General features: G+C 46.3%; 1 protein-coding gene across 1 annotated transcript in view; it reads left to right on the forward strand.

Moving 5' to 3' along the window:
• DPF3 (double PHD fingers 3) overlaps window positions 1-11,807 on the forward strand; it is a 212,403-nt gene extending 200,596 nt beyond the window's left edge. Inside the window, 2 exon segments of the mRNA XM_060098008.1 lie at window positions 8,577-8,705; window positions 11,605-11,807. Coding sequence (XP_059953991.1) covers window positions 8,577-8,705; window positions 11,605-11,807 — 332 coding nt within the window.
• The last annotated feature ends 5,333 nt before the right edge of the window (window positions 11,808-17,140 follow it).

A 17,140-nucleotide genomic window follows, 5' to 3' on the forward strand; every position in this document is an offset into this window, starting at 1 on the left:
CAGGGAAGCCCCTGAGTACTGCTTTTTAGTCTAAAGGACACAGAAAATGCTGGTCCCTTGTGGACTGTTGGGGTTGACATACCCGAGTCCTGTGGAGGTGGTGGTGAGGAGGGGTGGAGAGGGGCAAGGCTGAGCAAGAGAGGAAGGGAGCTTGCTGAATTCTGACATCACGATAATAATATCCTGACAACTGAAGCAGACGAGGCTTATCCTGCTCTACAGCACTGGGATGTCCTGCATTTCTCTCAGGGGAATGACACCACTTCATTCACAGCCCTTTTGACATAGTTCCTCTCAAGTGAAACGTTTTCCCCCTCAACTGACTCATTTGGTGGCAATAACAAGTTGCTACACCAGGGCATGAACTGACCCACATGACCTGCCACTGGAAAATGGAAACATCTTGTGCTTTCCTTAATCAGCACTGAGAAAAGTCATCAACTTTGCTTAGTCTTCTTCTCACTCTTCCAAAGCATCAGTAACAGATCTGGGGTTGCTGGCCTAGGGCTGGAGCACAGAGGACATTACCGAAGGGTCATGTGACCATCTAGTCCCAGAAGTAGTGACATGGTGTCCAAACTCCTGGCAAGTGGCAACTCTAACTAAATACATCCATTAAGATGGAGACATCAGTGTGAGCAGACACGTGATTTCTGATTTTACAGCACAGTGTCTTGGCGTAAATATTTACAAGGTGTGTGTCTAACAGTGTGAGTTTTGTGTTCCATAAAGATAGAGGAAAAGGGGACAGGTACAAGGAAGGGTGGGATGACTGACACACATTTAAAATTTTTAGAAAGATTCTACAGCTACCAAAGCACATAGTAAGACAGGGCCTATATTCTCACTGGCCGGTTCAGGGCTCCTGGCAAGAGACCAAACATGAGGTTCAAGGGGCCCTGGGGGCCAAATGAGCCTGAGAGTTCTTAACTCCTTCCATCCTGGTTTTCCAAGAAATGCCTAAGGGAGAGGATTCCCTCGGGAGGGCAGACCCACTGGCTTTCTCCACCACCACTTTCTTCTCTCCAGTGGGCTCCCCCACTCTGTATGTTGCTCCTGCCCCTCACTCTTTTTTTTTTTTTTAAATAAATTATTTATTTATTTTTGGCTGCATTAGGTCTTCGTTGCTGCGTGTGGGCTTTCTCTAGTTGCAGCGAGCGGGGGCTGCTCTTTGTTGCGGTGCGCGGGCTTCTCATTGCAGTGGCTTCTCTTGTTGCGGAGCACAGGTTCTAGGCGTGCGGGCTCAGCAGTTGTGCCTCGTGGGCTCTAGAGCGCAGGCTCAGTAGTTGTGGCGCACGGGCTTAGTTGCTCCGTGGCATGTGGGATCTTCCCGGACCAGGGCTCGAACCCGTGTCCCCTGCATTGGCAGGCGGATTCTTAACCACTGCACCACCAGGGGAGCCTTGCCCCTCACTCTTTATGTCCCCTGTTATGGGCAGGACTGATGCTGGCAGTACCGGATGGTCACTGAGTACTCAGGACACTTTACATCCACTGAATTCCTGGTCTTTCACTTCCCTTTGCCTGGCAGTTGTGTTTTTTTTTTCCCCTCCCAAAAGCCTCTGTGAAGATTTGCCATCCTTTCATTAAGTATTTATTGTCAGCTCTGTGTCAATCACTGTGCCAGGTGTTGGGGATTCAGAGATTAAAGACACCGCTCCTGCCCTCAGGGAGCTCACGGCTAATAGGGAGAGAGATGTGTACACAAATATGAAGCAAGGATGAAAGGCTGAGTTCCTCTGGGTTTGAAAAACTTCGCTTTTCTTTCGCCCTATTATAATCCTCAAATAATAGGCCTAAAAGGGGCCTTAAGACATCTAGCATATTCTCTTGCCTCTAGATGGGCCTGCCCTCAAACAAACCTGGGCCAGGGACACCTTCCCAGGTGCAGACGCCTCTCCAGAGAAGCCTGCTTCTGCGACCGTGCCTTGAACTGCTGAATCGCGCTCGTGTCCAGCTTTCTGCCATTTCAGCTCTTTCTGTCTCCTGTTGTCTTTGACAATACGGTGACTTAGGCCCATCCATAAACCCAAAGGCTTATTAAATCAGCCCTCGGCCTCCTCGTCTCCAGGAGGACTAATCTCGGGGCCTGAAATCATTCTGCATTAGCAGGACCCCCTCCTAAATCCCTATCATACACTCATCCTGTGCTCAATGCCAGGTGGCAGAATAGTGCGTGAGGTCTGACGATCATGTGCTGAGTGGACCCTGGTGTTCGTTTCCCCCACTGGGCTCCCCAGCTGCCCCGCCTTCCACATTCAGGGAGGAAGGCATCATTTGTCTTCCCTCTGGAGCCCCAGGGTGGGACCAGAGTTGCTATTAGGTGGCCAAGAAGAACCAGCCTGAATGGAAGCCCAACATTTTTATTCCTTGGATCCGTGGGATTTATTTTTTCATCAGTTCTAGGGAAGCAATGAAAAAAGGTGTCAGGCCTTGGGGATAATTTATATGAGTAAACACGTAAGGGGTAGGGTGAGCAAGAGCATGAGAATTAAGGCCATTTATCCAGGCTTGGAGGCTCTGTGTGCCCTCTGGTCCAGCCTTCCCCACAGTCTTTATCTTGCCACTTTAACCCTCTCCTGTCACTACTCCACTTGGGCCCAGCACGGATCTCTTCACAGCCTCAGCCTTCCGCTGCCTCCCCCGCCCCTCCCGGGTCCCTCATTAAAGGCTGGGTGGAAGGGAGCAGGCTGCAGCGGTGGCCTCCAGCTGAGGCCTGCTCGCTGATTCTGAAGGGAAGGCACGTTGGCTCACCCCCTCCCTCCCCTCCCACCCCGTCTCCGCAGCTTCCTCTTCCAGCCTGGCCTGTCCACTGTGCCCTGTGTGGCCAGCCTGAGGCTGCCTTCCGCTCTCCGTCTTTTCCTTTCCCCTTCTCTTTACTCCGTCCTCCGAAGATGCGCTGTGCACCGCCAAATGGCACCAGGCTAGGATGCTTTACACTTGAGAGATGAAGTAATAACAGGTGGCAAGACCAGAGGCTGCCGGAGCCCAGGATTCTGGTTGCCATGGCAACATGTCAGACCCGTGGAGGGACGGAACTGTCAGCCGTGGAGGGTGGTGGGGGAATGAGTGAGGGGAGCGAGGAGAGGCACAGCGCCTCCTGAGGGCTCTTCTCTGTGCCCCTGGGGTCCGAGCGCTGCACACCCCTGCTAGCAGGCCCTGGGGAGACAGCTGCTGGCCTGGGGCTGGGGTCAGGCTGGGTGGCGGGCACAGGACATGGCCCCGCGTCTGTGCACACCAGGCCCTGGCAGGCGGCCGGAGCGTCTGCCCAGGATGTGAAGTCACGCTTTCGTGGATGTGCCATGGAGGAGCCTAAACTTCTGGCTTGCTTCCTCTTTCCCTAGGACACTAGGGCTGCAGCTCTGGTCTCGGCAGAAGCAGGTGAAGGGCTGTTGCTTGTGGCCAGCCTGTGCCCACTGCTCTTTTTCCTCTTGAGCGGCAGGCAGGCGTATTGAGGCAGAAATCAGGCTGAAAGGGGAAACGACAGCCCTGTTTAGGGGGTAGTTCAGGAAGATTTGGGGCCTTGTTTGCCCTCGGCACGTGGCCTGACTGAAGTAAAGAACCCTGTAGTATGGTCACGTGCCACACTGCCGTTCTAGACTGACTGCTCACCCTTTCCCGAGTGTGCTGGTGGGGCTCTTTGGGGCTTGGCTTTTCCTTTCCCTTGGGTTGATTTATTTGAATGTTCCCTCCCACCTTCTGTTATTATTATTATTATTTTTGGAGATTTCCTCATGAACTTTGTTCTGATTTCCATTTTTTTTTCCTTTGAGCTTTTTAAAGTTATTCCCTTCCTGCCCCCCCCCAGGTAAACCCCTAAACTCTCACGACTCACTTTATTTTCTCAGCAGCTTCCTTGTATCGCTTATATGATCTCAGCCCATGAACATTCATCAACAGAAAACCAAAGCCATCATCGCGGACGCTGCCATCGAGATACCACTCGGGTCTTTGGCCTCCCCGTCATCTTGCTCTATAAAGTGGGACTCAATTTCCCATAAGCGGAAGCAGAATCTCTATTTAAATGCACTTGCAGGGTCTGGGCGAGCTTCCTATTTATAGTAAAATCCTTTTTATAATGACCTCATAGACGGTGCCAGGAAATTGCTCACGGATGGGTCAGGCCAAAGGCCAATAAAGCCACGGTGTGAGCTTTACTTAAAAAAATTCCTTCATGAGCTTCTGGAATTCTTTGGAGAAGTGTTTTCACGGAGTCTATGACACTAAATGGGGCCACCGGGATGGATTACAGTGGTAGAGACATTAAACTTAAGTTCAAAGGGAATTTCCGCTTCATCAGGCCAATCTCCATACTTGTTATCGCTTTGGGCTTCCCAAATGAAGTACTGGGTAAATGACGTTTATGAAATATTATATATGCAACGTTGGCTCTGGGCTTCCCAGAGGCAGGGAAGTGTGATTAGAGACAAGAGTCTCTGAGGACACAGACAACCCGGGGGGTGAATCCCGCTTCCTCCATTTCTTAACTGGGGCTTGAAGCCAGCCCCTTAATCTCTTTGGGCTTCAGTTACCTCATCTGTCAAATGCTCCCTACTTCACAAAATGCTTATGAGAATCAATGAAATAGTGTGTGTAAAGCATCAGCGTAAGATCTGTCACCATTTTGTAGTGTCATATGGGTCTGCTTCTTCATCTTCTCGAAACACAGTTGAATGAGGGGGCTGGGTGGGTAGGCACAAACTGGCGTCCCCTTCTCAAGAGACAGTGAGTCCTAGTCTTATACTTTTCTTGTATGTCTGTGTACAGGACGATGTCTCACCTACCATAGTAGGGAATAGTACAGTGTTATTCTTCCAGCAGCCCAGGGCTCTCGGCCACCCACTCTGTGTACTCTGGGAGCTAGACATGACCCAGGCCAGATGACCGACCATTCATTTGGACGTGGACCAGCTCTTCGTTTTGGGGACTGGGGAAATAAGCCAGGCAGTGAGTGCTATTCAGAGTGACAGATAACTGCCTCAGTCCCCCTAGGAGGAGCTCCCGAGGCATCACTGGGCTGCCTACCTACCTCTCTGCCACCCTTTTCTAAGCCATTCATCTCACACATCATTGTTAACCATTTCCTCTGTGCAGGACATATAGGTTTTCCAACAGTGAGTTGGATGTGGTTCCTGATCTGAAGGAGTAAACCACTGAATATGGGGTGATGAGGCAGGTGTATACATGTATAGACAAGCGAAAGGTCATAGAAGCCATGTCAACAGCGTGCTCTCCCTAAGGCCTGACGGGTCATTTCTGGCTGGGGACTTGGGAGAGTTCCATGGGAGAACCCTCACTAATCCTTAATACCCCAAAATGTACGAGAACCAGAGGTGAAAGCTATTGATTAGTCCATGCCATGCCATTTTACCAAGATGGAAGGAAGCTTGAGCTCACTGTTGAGAGGAGAGTAGGAACTGGAGTGGAAAGGATTTCACTGGAAAATGAAGTCTAACTGCTCACTATCACCTTCTACACTGGGCCCTCGCTGGACTCAAATGGTACCCGCTCACCTGGCATGTCCCAACTGTACACACCAGGGCCTGCAGCTGGAAGTTTATCACCATCTTCATCCCGTTGGCGAGGAACTTTGTACAACCGACAGATATATGCGGGGACCCTGCTCTGCTTCCGTCTCCTCGGAAGCTTCTCTTCATCAGATGAATTAAATTCTCTTCCATTTGTCTTTCTCCATAGGACTGATTTCTCCATCGCTGTCTGCTTTGCTCTACTAGATTGTTTCTGCATTTTTTATTTCTTGCTATATTAGAGTCCCTGATCCGGTAGGGTGTTCTACCAATGGTCTGTTGGTGATGAGAACTGTAGAATTATCTGGGCATTCTTAAACTCTATATTCTACTTCCTCATCCTGATAAATCACAAGGAATAGTGTGTTGGAGAAAAACCAGATTCTTTGGTTGCTTAAAGATTTTGTGAAAGGGGAGAAAATCTGACCTAAAAGGGGGTCCCGAAGAGAACAGGAGATAGGTGATGAGACTGGGCTTCCTGAGAGGTTTAGTGTGATGCTATACGTGGGATTCTTTGATCACTCTTCATACAGGAAGCTACCTAAGTTGTGATTGGCATCTCCACATTTTATATCTAGTTCATAGCAATCATGAAACTTAGCTCTGTTTTACACTCAGCCTGTACATTTACTATAACCCACTTCTTACTATTCATCTTTTGATTGAGTCCCATGATAGTCACTTAATCAGGAAACCCCGAGTTTATTTGCTTCATAGACATACTTGGATTTTCTTGAGAGAGTTCTTTTTTTTTTTTATGTGGACCATTTTAAAAGTCTTTATTGAATTTGTTACAATATTACTTCTGTTTTTTTTTTTTTTTTTTTTTTTTTTTTTTTTTTTTTTGCGGTATGAGGGCTCCCCACTGTTGTGGCCTCTCCCATTGCGGAGCACAGGCTCCGGACGCGCAGGCTCAGCGGCCATGGCTCACGGGCCCAGCCGCTCTGCGGCATGTGGGATCTTCCCGGACCGGGGCACGAACCCGCGTCCCCTGCATCGGCAGGCGGACTCAACCACTGCGCCACCAGGGAAGCCCCTTTACTTCTGTTTTATGCTTTGGTTTTTTGACTGCGAGGCATGTGGGATCTTAGCTCCTGGACCAGGGATTGAACTTGCACTCCCTGCATTGGAAGGCAAAGTCCCAACCACTGGACCACCGGGGAAGTCCTGAGAGAGTTCTAAAAATGGTTAAGATGGCAACTGAGAAAGAAAGAAGAAAGGGACTTCTTTCTGGATTTGGGCAATGAAAATTTTATAGGCAGAATAAAATTTTTGCGGACGTCCTGCTTTTTGGAGATTATTTGCAAAACCATTCTGTATGGCACACATCTGTCTTTGAGATGCAGTGACTGATGAAGAAAAACCCACACTCCGCAGGCCACTGGGTGTGGCCCCTCCTCTGTCTGCCACAAACAGCCCACATTTTTCTTGCAGAGAATTATCTGCCTCCCTGAAGATGAAAATCAATGACTTAGAAACTGAGTTAACAATCCAAATAGCAAGTGATAAATGGATTAACCCTCTATAATGCAATTCTGTGAGCTTTTGTCTTCCGCCTTCCCCAGGTAAGTTTTTCTATTCCTAGAGGCAAAGCAGAAGCATGGAGGAAGCGGAGGCCAGGGGGAATCATATTAAAGTCCGTGAATCCGTTTATCACTTACTGTCTGGATGGTATTTCTGCTCACATATCTGCTTCCTTTTACAGATTTGTACCCTGATTAATGTTAGGCAGTGAATAATGAAAGATAGGGGCAGACATTGGGGATGGGGGAAGGAAGATACCCCGGTGGTTTAGGCTGATCCCATAAACAGAGAGACTTTTTTTCTTAGTCACAAACAGGGAGCGTTAACATGACAAAGAAATGTCCACAATAGGGATCAAAAACCAAGTAAAATGGAGGCATTTCTTCTCATGCAAAGAACCTGTCCAAGGCTTTTTAACCAGCCCCTAGACACTGAGATTTCAGTGCTTGAGGACATGTGCTGTTTTCACAAGGCTTTTTTTTTTTTTTTTTTTTTTTTGCGGTACGCGGGGCTCTCACTGTTGTGGCCTCTCCCATTGTGGAGCACAGGCTCCGGACACGCAGGCCCAGCGGCCATGGCTCACGGGCCCAGCCGCTCCGCGGCATGTGGGATCTTCCCAGACCAGGGCACGAACCTGTGTCCCCTGCATCGGCAGGCGGACTCTCAACCACTGCGCCACCAGGGAAGCCCCAAGGCTTTGTTTTTAAAATCATGTCCCAAGATATTCCTTTGTCTTTGTGTAGGGCCTTTCCATAAGGGTGGCTTATGAAAGTCTTAAGCCTCCGATATGCTCACTAACTCACCGTTCAACCCATCTCCGGTATGAGGCTGAGCTAAGGGTTCAGTTCTGATTCTAGGCACTTGGGGTCTGCTGATTAACTAGTCCTGGGTGCTTTCCATGACCAACAAGTCTGGACTTCAGGGGGATGGGGCTGAACAAGAATGGACACCTGTGTACCTGCCCGCATGTGCATCAGAGTCCCCCAGAGCATCTTCCGGGTCCTTCCTGCAAATGATCCCCCATCAGTGCTTCTTGGTTTTCCTTTTCAGAGACAGAAGGAATATCTCCTAAACGAGAGCATCTTTCCCAAGGGCAAGGCCTAGGTAGTGGCCTTTCTCTCTTCCTCTAGTCACAGCACCGTTGATGGTTACCATCTGATGTTTGGGTCCCAAGGGCTCCTTGTTCAGGGATGAGAGCAGTTCGCTTGGTTAGTAAGGCCTTCTGGATGCTTCGCTGATCCAGGGATACAATCAGAAGAGCAGAGTAGTTTCTATAAAAACACAGAGCTGACAAATATTACAACCAAACTCAGCTCTGGATGGCTTGCAAGACATTGGTACGGTTGAACCGAGGAGAATCATAAAGAAAACTTTGCCCAAGTGAACAACTTGGTTGTAACAAAACCTCAGATTCTGAACTTCATATTCTTTCTGGAGCAGATCCTGCCATACCATGGGAGAAGAGGGGCCGGTGGACACTCACCAGAGCCTAACATTGGATTTAAAAAAAAATGTTTTCCACAGCCCAGAAAGGACCGGATGGGACAGTCATTCCCAATAACTACTGTGACTTCTGCTTGGGGGGTTCTAACATGAACAAGAAGAGTGGGAGGCCGGAAGAGCTGGTGTCCTGTGCAGACTGTGGACGCTCTGGTGAGTGTGGCCCCTTCTCGGATCATATGCCCGTAGACCAGGAACTCTTCCACTCGCACTTCTCTGCCATCTTGTGGGGGTCAGGGGCTGAAGGGTGGGTGCAGAAGAGATGGTGATGATACTTCGAGTGGAGACCGGTTTTCAGGTTATTTTGATTTGTTTCTTCTTGAGGCTTAAGAACTAGAAGTTATGCCCTGGGATCTGGGGAAAAGGGAAAGAAGAAGGTTTGGGCTTCTGTCTGTCCGGCCTTTCCGTGAGATGTATATTTCTTTGTGTGTGTTGTTGTGGACGACAGTGAGACAGTGTGGAAACACCCGGAGACACAGGCAACATGCTTCCTTGTATCGGGTGATGTGCCCGTAACAAAGAGGTGCGTTGGTTCTGCGGAAGTGCCCGGGGCAAACCGGAAGAATGTGGAGACGTGAATACTGGGAGAGCAGCCACATCTGGAGCTGTGGGGGGCACAGACCCCTGCGCTCCTGCGTAGCTGCATAGATGCCACCCCACTGGCCACTTATCCCATTTTCTCATGTGGAAAGCAAAAGAGAGCCCGGTCGATCAAGGAGGCAAAGGGCAGGTGTTCTTAGGACTCCTCTGCAGTTGACTTGGGATGTTTTGAATTTTCATCTTCAATCTATTCAGAGACTAAAATTGGTCTTGTTCTTCCATTCTTAGAATGAGCACAGGTCTTCAGGTTTTGTGCAAGCTGTTGTTTTGCTTTTCAATTCCATTATTTTGCGCTGGATCGTGGTTGGCTTTTCATATTGTTTTATGTTATAACGAGGCCAAAGTGCAAGGCAGTGAGGAGAGAAGGTTTCAGACTCATCTTTAGTCTCATCAACTGCTGACTAGTAGGTGAAATACAGTTTGGTTGGGTGGTTGGTTCCACCAGCCAGGAGTCATGGCTCCTTCCCACCTCTCTACCCAGCATCTGTTCTACACCTAGTCCTGAGAGAAGGCCTGGGATGACCACACCCGGCTTTACTATAGCAGCTCAGTTCTTCCCTCGCTCCGTCCGCAGACATTAGCTTTAGTCCTTTTGTATTTGGTTTTGGGTTGTTTAAGCTTTAAGACTGACTTGAACAGCAAATCAGTAATTGGAAAAGCACTGTGGTTTTTACTGCATACAACCCTCCGCATTTAACCCTTAAGGACCCTGACAGGGTGGCCCATCTGTGCAATTCTGTCAATTCCTTCATTTGCCAAACGTGATACCTAACGTTGAACTCTTTATGCTACTGGTGCCAGCTTAGAAGAGAGGGCCCATGTGATAGTGGAGGGATTTAGATACTCAAAAAGAAAATGAAACAAATGAAATTCACTTCAGCATTTTTAAAAAGCAAGCGATCAGACAAAATCTCTACCACCAGAAACAAAGTTACTTGGTGGCCTGATATTCTAGGCAGAATTTTATGGACTGCTATGGGTTTGGGATGAGTTAGAGAGGGCAGCTTCAGAATTCTCAGTGAAAACTTCTGCAATTTCTCCTCTCCCTTTCCTACAAAAGACGGGTACTTGAATCTGATCCATGGGGGACCAGAAGTGGGCAGTTGGTTTTTTCTGTACAAAGCTTCTCTCTTCACAGCCTTTACTCAGCTTATTCTCCCAAGCATCTGTCTGCTATGTGACTCAGGGGGCCATTTTATACCAGCCTAGGTATTCTCATTGCATTCGCCAGGGATTAATTTTGGTGGATAATTTAGTCAAGGTCTGACTCTAATGTTCCTGAAATAGTCAACACCTTGGGAATAAGCAGGTGGCATTAACCCATGGGATATGCTCGTTAAGGCAGGTGGGCCAATACTTCTTCCCTAGGGCCTCCCTGGAGTCCTTTCAAGAAAGAGTGTGGAGCTCGGAAGAGCTGTCTTTTCCTTCCCATCTACCCCACTACCTACTTTTCCTGTGAGAAAAAGTGAGATTCCGGAAATTGGCACCCTAAGTGGTGCCTTATGACTTCATCGGGGGCAGTCCTGGGGCCCATTTGGAACGTGAAAAAGTTTCTACCGCAGTTTTTTTTTTTTTTTTCTTCTACCGCAGTTTTATAGACTTCAGGATACAGTCTTTTTTCGGCTTTTCCACTCCTATTTCCCACTTTCTCAGTGCTCTGAGTTAGATTTGACAACCCTGGACTTTGTGGAGTAACTCAGACCTGGGTGTGTTTAGGGCCTGGTGTGTGTGCATGCGTGCCTGTGTGCACACACGTGTGTATGTGTATGCGCACGTGTGTGGGTGCAGATCACAGAAATGTCCTCCAGTGGTTAAAGAAAACGGGAGACTCTTTTATTACCTACCACTTATCAGACTTTCCAACTTCTTTTTGCTTTCAGTGCAAATGAACTACATGATGTAAGGGCAGAATTGAAAGGGTATGGAAAGAATGGGATTAGAAACGGGTAAAAATAAAAATAAAACGGATGGAGGCTTAACCACCTTGACTGGGTTATCTGACAGTAATACCTTTGTAAAGCTGACTGTCAAAGTGAAGGACAAACATTGTGCAAAGACACGCCAACTGAAAACACCAAAGAAATACCAACCAGGCTTAAAAACCGCCAAGGAAACGCATTGTCTGGGGTGGGTTGAGCGAGCGTGCATGCGAATGTGTGCCTTCGGAAGAGAAGAAAGAAAGATCGTGGTTGAATCTTGTGCTGTCAGAGCTGTGGACAAATATATTATGGTAGAGATGATGCCTTTTCAGGGAGGGGAGAATCCTTTTCCCTGGAAACGTTGGCTTTGTCCCGTTACCCCAAACCCCTGTCACCAGGTGACGCACCCAGTTAATCCCTTTTGGTGTGAAATGGTTTATGATTTTGCTCTTAAGAATAACACTGTAATAAGAATATTAATAATGCTGTCTGTTGCTTAACCCATGTGCTGATATATTCATCATACATGTCAGCTCATTTGGGAGGAGAAGGCAGGAAGGAGAAGGAGGCAGCGGCCGCAGCACGCACCACGGAGGACTTATTCGGTTCCACGTCAGAAAGTGACACCTCAACTTTCCACGGCTTTGATGAAGACGATTTGGAAGAGCCTCGCTCCTGCCGAGGACGCCGCAGTGGCCGGGCTTCGCCCACAGCAGATAAAAAGGGCAGTTGCTAAACGCACGGAATGGACTTTCTGGGCAATTAGCCATCACCCTGTGACTCTGGTCATTGCTCTGGTTCTGATATATATATTTTTTTAATGAAAGACAATTTAGGTTTTCCCTCCATCCTTGCTTTTTCCTCTCACTTTCCACTTGTCCCTCCCCCCTCTTTCCCTTTATTTAGGGTACATACAGCAGAAGCACAGACTACTGAAACGAAACAGAACAAAAGAAAGAATAACAGTCCTTCAGAGAGATGGCGTCGTGATGTACTATTTATTTTCCATAGACATGGGAAGTTAGGCGGATTATCTCATTTGGGGGGGGGAGGGGATCTTTTTGACGTGAGCAGAGTTGATTTCCTCAGTTTTACTATTTATTGGCAAAACGAAGAGAGGAGGAACATTGGGTTTGGAAACAAAGAACCAATAACGTTAAAAAATGATTTTTTATATCTTCTAGCTATTATGAGAAGCAGGCCTTTTTTTTTTTTTTTTTTTTTTGAGACAGAGAGAGAGAGAGAAGGGAAATCAAAGAGATTGAAGTAATATCCTGTTTAGAAGAAAGCCTGTATGGGGGAGGATTTCCTTGACGGGAGAGGATGGCACGTTGTACCCCACGGAGCTGGTGGCTCCCCACGGCAGACCCCCTCCCCATTTCTCCTCCCCCGACCTTTCCATCTTCCTCTCTGCTTGCGGGAACATGCCAGCAGTTCCTGAGAAGCTGGGCAGCCTGTGCGTGGCCCCCGTCCAGCTCCTGGGCCCGGACCTGCAGCGCCTGTGGGATCCTCCTTCTCCGTCAGCAGAGCTGCTGTTTTGTTGTTGCTGGATTTTTCCTCACTTTCCTCCTGGTGGAGAGCAATTTCCAAACACAGGAATGGAGTATAAGCAGAAAGTCGTGGACTCAACAGTGACCAAACCACCCGAGGCCGCGCTCATGGAAGAAAGGACATTACTTCACAGTAGATTTCCCTCTCCCCTCACCCCTGTTTAAAAACGTATAAATACCCATTGGATGATCAAGTCTCCCATATTTCTTCTATTTTTTATAGTGCCCTCCAGGCACTTTGTTTTATGTTTCCAGTAGCACCTCCTGAAATAAACCAAAGCAACACTTGCTCAAGGCCCCTGGGGTGATGAAGACCATCTACCTTGTTGGCCAGCCAGTCCCAAGGATGAACTGCTGTGCGGTCCTAGTCAAAAGGTATGTCCTGGCTGACGTGTCTTACAATAAGAGAAAATCATCATAGTTGTTTTAAGTTTATTCCTTCTTTCTTTTTTTCCTTTCCCCCGCTCCTAACTTGTCTTTTGTTTTTCTGGGTTTGGACCCCCTTATTCGTGTGGGAGTGGCCACTGGAACATCTTCTATCCAGCCATCTCTGTCTGTGTGTGCATGCATACCTATGTGGGCCCGGGCCTAGGTGTGGGATCTGAGGCTTGCTTGGGCTCTGGGAGGCTCTGTGTGGAGAATGGTGGACTTCTGGCTTCAACTGCAAGAGAAAACGGCTGGGGAGTGCTTGGCTAACTCTGCCTTCCTTGGCCATACCTGGAAGCAAAGTCCAGGGAACTGAGGTTGGAGTTGGCTGCTGTCCTTGGGTAGAAATTGAGGGGACTGCATGTCTAGGGTGGAGTTCCTTGCTCCAGTTACAAATTCAAAAGCCAGGGGGATGCATCCAAATTAAAGAAGATCTCTGATTAGGCACAACATTCAACCTAGTTGATTTGAAGATTCTAAGCTCCCACTAAGTGTGGTCAGGGTCTCCGGCCTTCATGAGAGCATAGGTCCAGAGATGTAGGCACTGCCCTTTTGCTTGGGTTGGGAGATCCAAGAGGCCGCCCAGGCAACAGGCTGTAAGTGTCTGGGAAGATCTGCTTTGACACTCCAGCCTTTGCAGAACCTCACGAATTAGACCTCTCATTAAAATAACAAACCAACCCAACAGAAGAAAGGACCAAGCAAAGAAACCCACAAATGGACTCCTTGTGCTTCCCTGGTAGCCTGAGACAGACAGGGCTTCCACTTTTCTCCTGCTTGAAATGTGTAAGTGCTCTCCTGGGCATTTGTGCTCAGTTGTGAGAGAATGAAAGTAACCATGTCACCCACTTTGGGGATGTTCCACCTAATCTGTATGTGGCCCTGTTCCTAGGAAATATGGCATAAACCTCCAACATTGTAATATTCCTACATGCTTACGTGTGTGAAAAAGCCAGAGTAGTTGGTTCCAGTTGGTTTCTGCTTAGGGGATACAACCTGCTCTTGCTGTCATCCTCCACCTCTTTACTTCATCTGATCTATTACTTTGACTCAGACATTGGATTCACAGCATTACGACTTGCTGTCACTGGTAAAATGTGAGTTTCTACATTAATAAAAATATGTCCAACCAATCTATACTGTCATTTGTAATCTTGTATTGGGTTTGCCAAAAAGTTCGTTCGGGTTTTTCTGTAAGAGCGTATGGAAAAACCTGAACGAACTTATTGGCCAACCCAACAGTTGTTTGTAGTCCAGAAATTCTCAATGACAGCTTGACTTTGAACTTGAAATTTTAAAAAACCCACATAATCAAAACAAATTATAAAAAGTCACCTAATTTCAGAGTCTAGCTTGGGGTTCTGAGGGAGAACCAATAATGAACTGTCTAAACAAACTCCCATGGAAAGATTTATCTGAGGATGGCTATTGCTTATCGATTTTAGTTTTACTAGCATAGCTTGATCTTCAGTGTCTCTTGCTGGAGGTGACAGATGTCCTCTTCTTTCTCAGTTGGTGTAGCCAAGGTGAGCATAGTCATGCATCTTAGCATTGCCTGCGTACCTTGTCTCACCTTGCTAATAGTATCTTTCAACAGACTCAAAATCTACATCCTTTAAAAAAAACAGGAAAAGAACTGGAAGGGACTTTGAAGATAATCAAGTTCAAATCTTTCACTTTTCATTGAGAAAGGTCAACCCGGAGAGACTGAGTTACATTTGAGAGGGTAAAATGGACATTGCTTTGGAGGAAAATGTCTTAAGGGGCAGGAAGAAAACTCTAAAAGGAGACATAGGAGGAGGAAGCTAGCTTTCCTGGATTTCCAAGTGCCTTGATGGTCATTGTTATATCTTTATCCTCCTTTCTTTGTATAACAATGGCCAAACATTTATATGCCAGGTCTTGTTCTGTTTCCCCTGGAATAGTTCATTTAATCCTCTTGACTACCCGTGAGGTAGGTGCTTATATTATCCACAGTTTACAGATAAGGAAACTGAGGCTTAGTAATTGAATGTACCTGAAGCCCTGCAGCTAACAAGGAGCCAGATTTTGGTCCTTGGCAACCTGACCCCAGGACTTATACTATTTACTTTTGTTATTGTTCTGTGCTGCCCCTTGCATATACATGGAAAAAATATATATACATATATATCTCCCATCCCTTTTCTCAGGTCTTTAAAAGGTGACTTTATTAAAAGCAATTTCAAAACTGAAAAGTAAGCAATTAGATCCCAAAAAGATAATTCCAATTAAAATTCTGTGCAGAATTTTATAGAGAGCTCATCTTCTAAATCATCATTTCCATACATTCCCTCCTGATGCCTATTAGGGACAAAGATCTACTTTTTTGCAACCTCAGAAATTGCAAGAGTTGTGTGAGCAGTCAGCGCATCTATCATTTTCTTGTTGCTTTTGTTAAAAAAAGTATCGGTACTCAAATATTAATATAAAATAAATTAGAATCATCAGGATGAAAATGGTCTGACTAGTTTCCTTTATCGTCATGTCAGTAAAGCACCACCCCAAATCCTTCAGAAATGTCACCTAATTTTCTGAGACCTAGCCCAAAGATAGGAGAATCAAAGATAATAGAACTTTCTAAATTTGTTGCAACATTCACATCCCCTGGGGGGAACTGCTGATGTAAAGGTGATTATCGTTGTTGTCTACCTGTTTTTTCCTACCTAGGACAGCCTAATCCTTTACATCTGTTACTGAGACTATGTAGAGATTAGACCCTCTAATCACCATTAACACTGGGAGTGAGAAATACTCATTTAATTTTTTAAAGGTACTTTAAAGTCACTGATGCAATTTGCTGCTGGTATTTTAGGGAGAAGGATTTAATAGAAATATGATGTTCACATCAATAGTGTCCCTTTAAGTCTTCCTGCTTAGTTTGCATCTCTCTTTGCACCTAATGGGTATTGCCCCACTGCCTTTATATAGCACTTGAGGGAACACAAGATCATTACTTGGGGAGAGAAATAAAAACTGTTTGGAGGTTCTCACTTCATGGTGGAGTAAAATTAATTAATATTATCCCAATATGCCTCCTGTTACATCTGACGAATATGATCTTGAACTTGTACTTAAAGTTTGAGCTGACTCATGTATTAGGAATTTTTCTGTGGGGGATTTTGTTCAGCCATTGGAAGTGACGTTACTTGTGTTGTCTATTTTCTGAGTGAGGCATTTTTGATCCAGTGAGTGGAAGCCTAGAGTAGAAAAGTTCTGGGTTCTGGACTCAATTCCTATGTGAGTTTGTTTCTGTGTATCTCTGCCATGGTTTCTCTATCCCTAGGATATGGATGTTCCTTACCCTATCATAATATATAACCAACATTACCTCACCATGATTCTTAAAACAACCCCGTGAGGTAGAGTAGATGTTATTTATTTCCGTTTTGCTTATGAGGAAACTGAGGTTCGTTCAGGTTAAATGACTGGTCTGAGGTTCCAGGGTCAGTAGGTGTTATCTGGGTCTTCTAATACTCTTTCCTCAGGCTGTAGTGATGTCTCCACAGATCTCACTTTGAAGATTTCTTGAGTAAAATTAGTCAAGGGCTTTGAGGTCTTTCATTCAAGACCTTACTGGATTGAGAAGAGGCATCTGATGCTAAAAAACCAAACCAAACCAAAAAAAACCCAAGCTATTATCATCTTAGAATCCTGTTGAGAGGTTAGGTCTAAGTCTTCATGAACTTTCCCAAAGAATTGAGGTTGAGCTTTCTAAATGGTCAATGTGCCGATGGTGACCTCAGGGTGGGGGTGAGGGTGGGAGGGGGAGTGAACACTTCAGGCTGTGTTTTGTTCACATACCCAGGTACTTCTAACACTGAAACATTGAATTATGTGATACTGTTGAACTTCATAAAAGTGATTTCTGACCATTTACTCAAAATAACAGTTTAGGAAAAAACGTTCAACTTGATCGATTTACAAAACAGCTGAGAGTGATGGAAGATCCCTGTCAGAACTAAACTCTACCAACTTTTTATTGGCTAAAAAGCATTGGCAATTAGGTTTCCAGAGTATTTCAACACTGGTCCTTAACCAATGACTAAGACTTAAATTTTTTTTTAAGTTTTGA

This window comes from Mesoplodon densirostris, chromosome 4, assembly GCF_025265405.1.
Source record: "Mesoplodon densirostris isolate mMesDen1 chromosome 4, mMesDen1 primary haplotype, whole genome shotgun sequence".
NCBI lineage: Eukaryota > Metazoa > Chordata > Mammalia > Artiodactyla > Ziphiidae > Mesoplodon > Mesoplodon densirostris.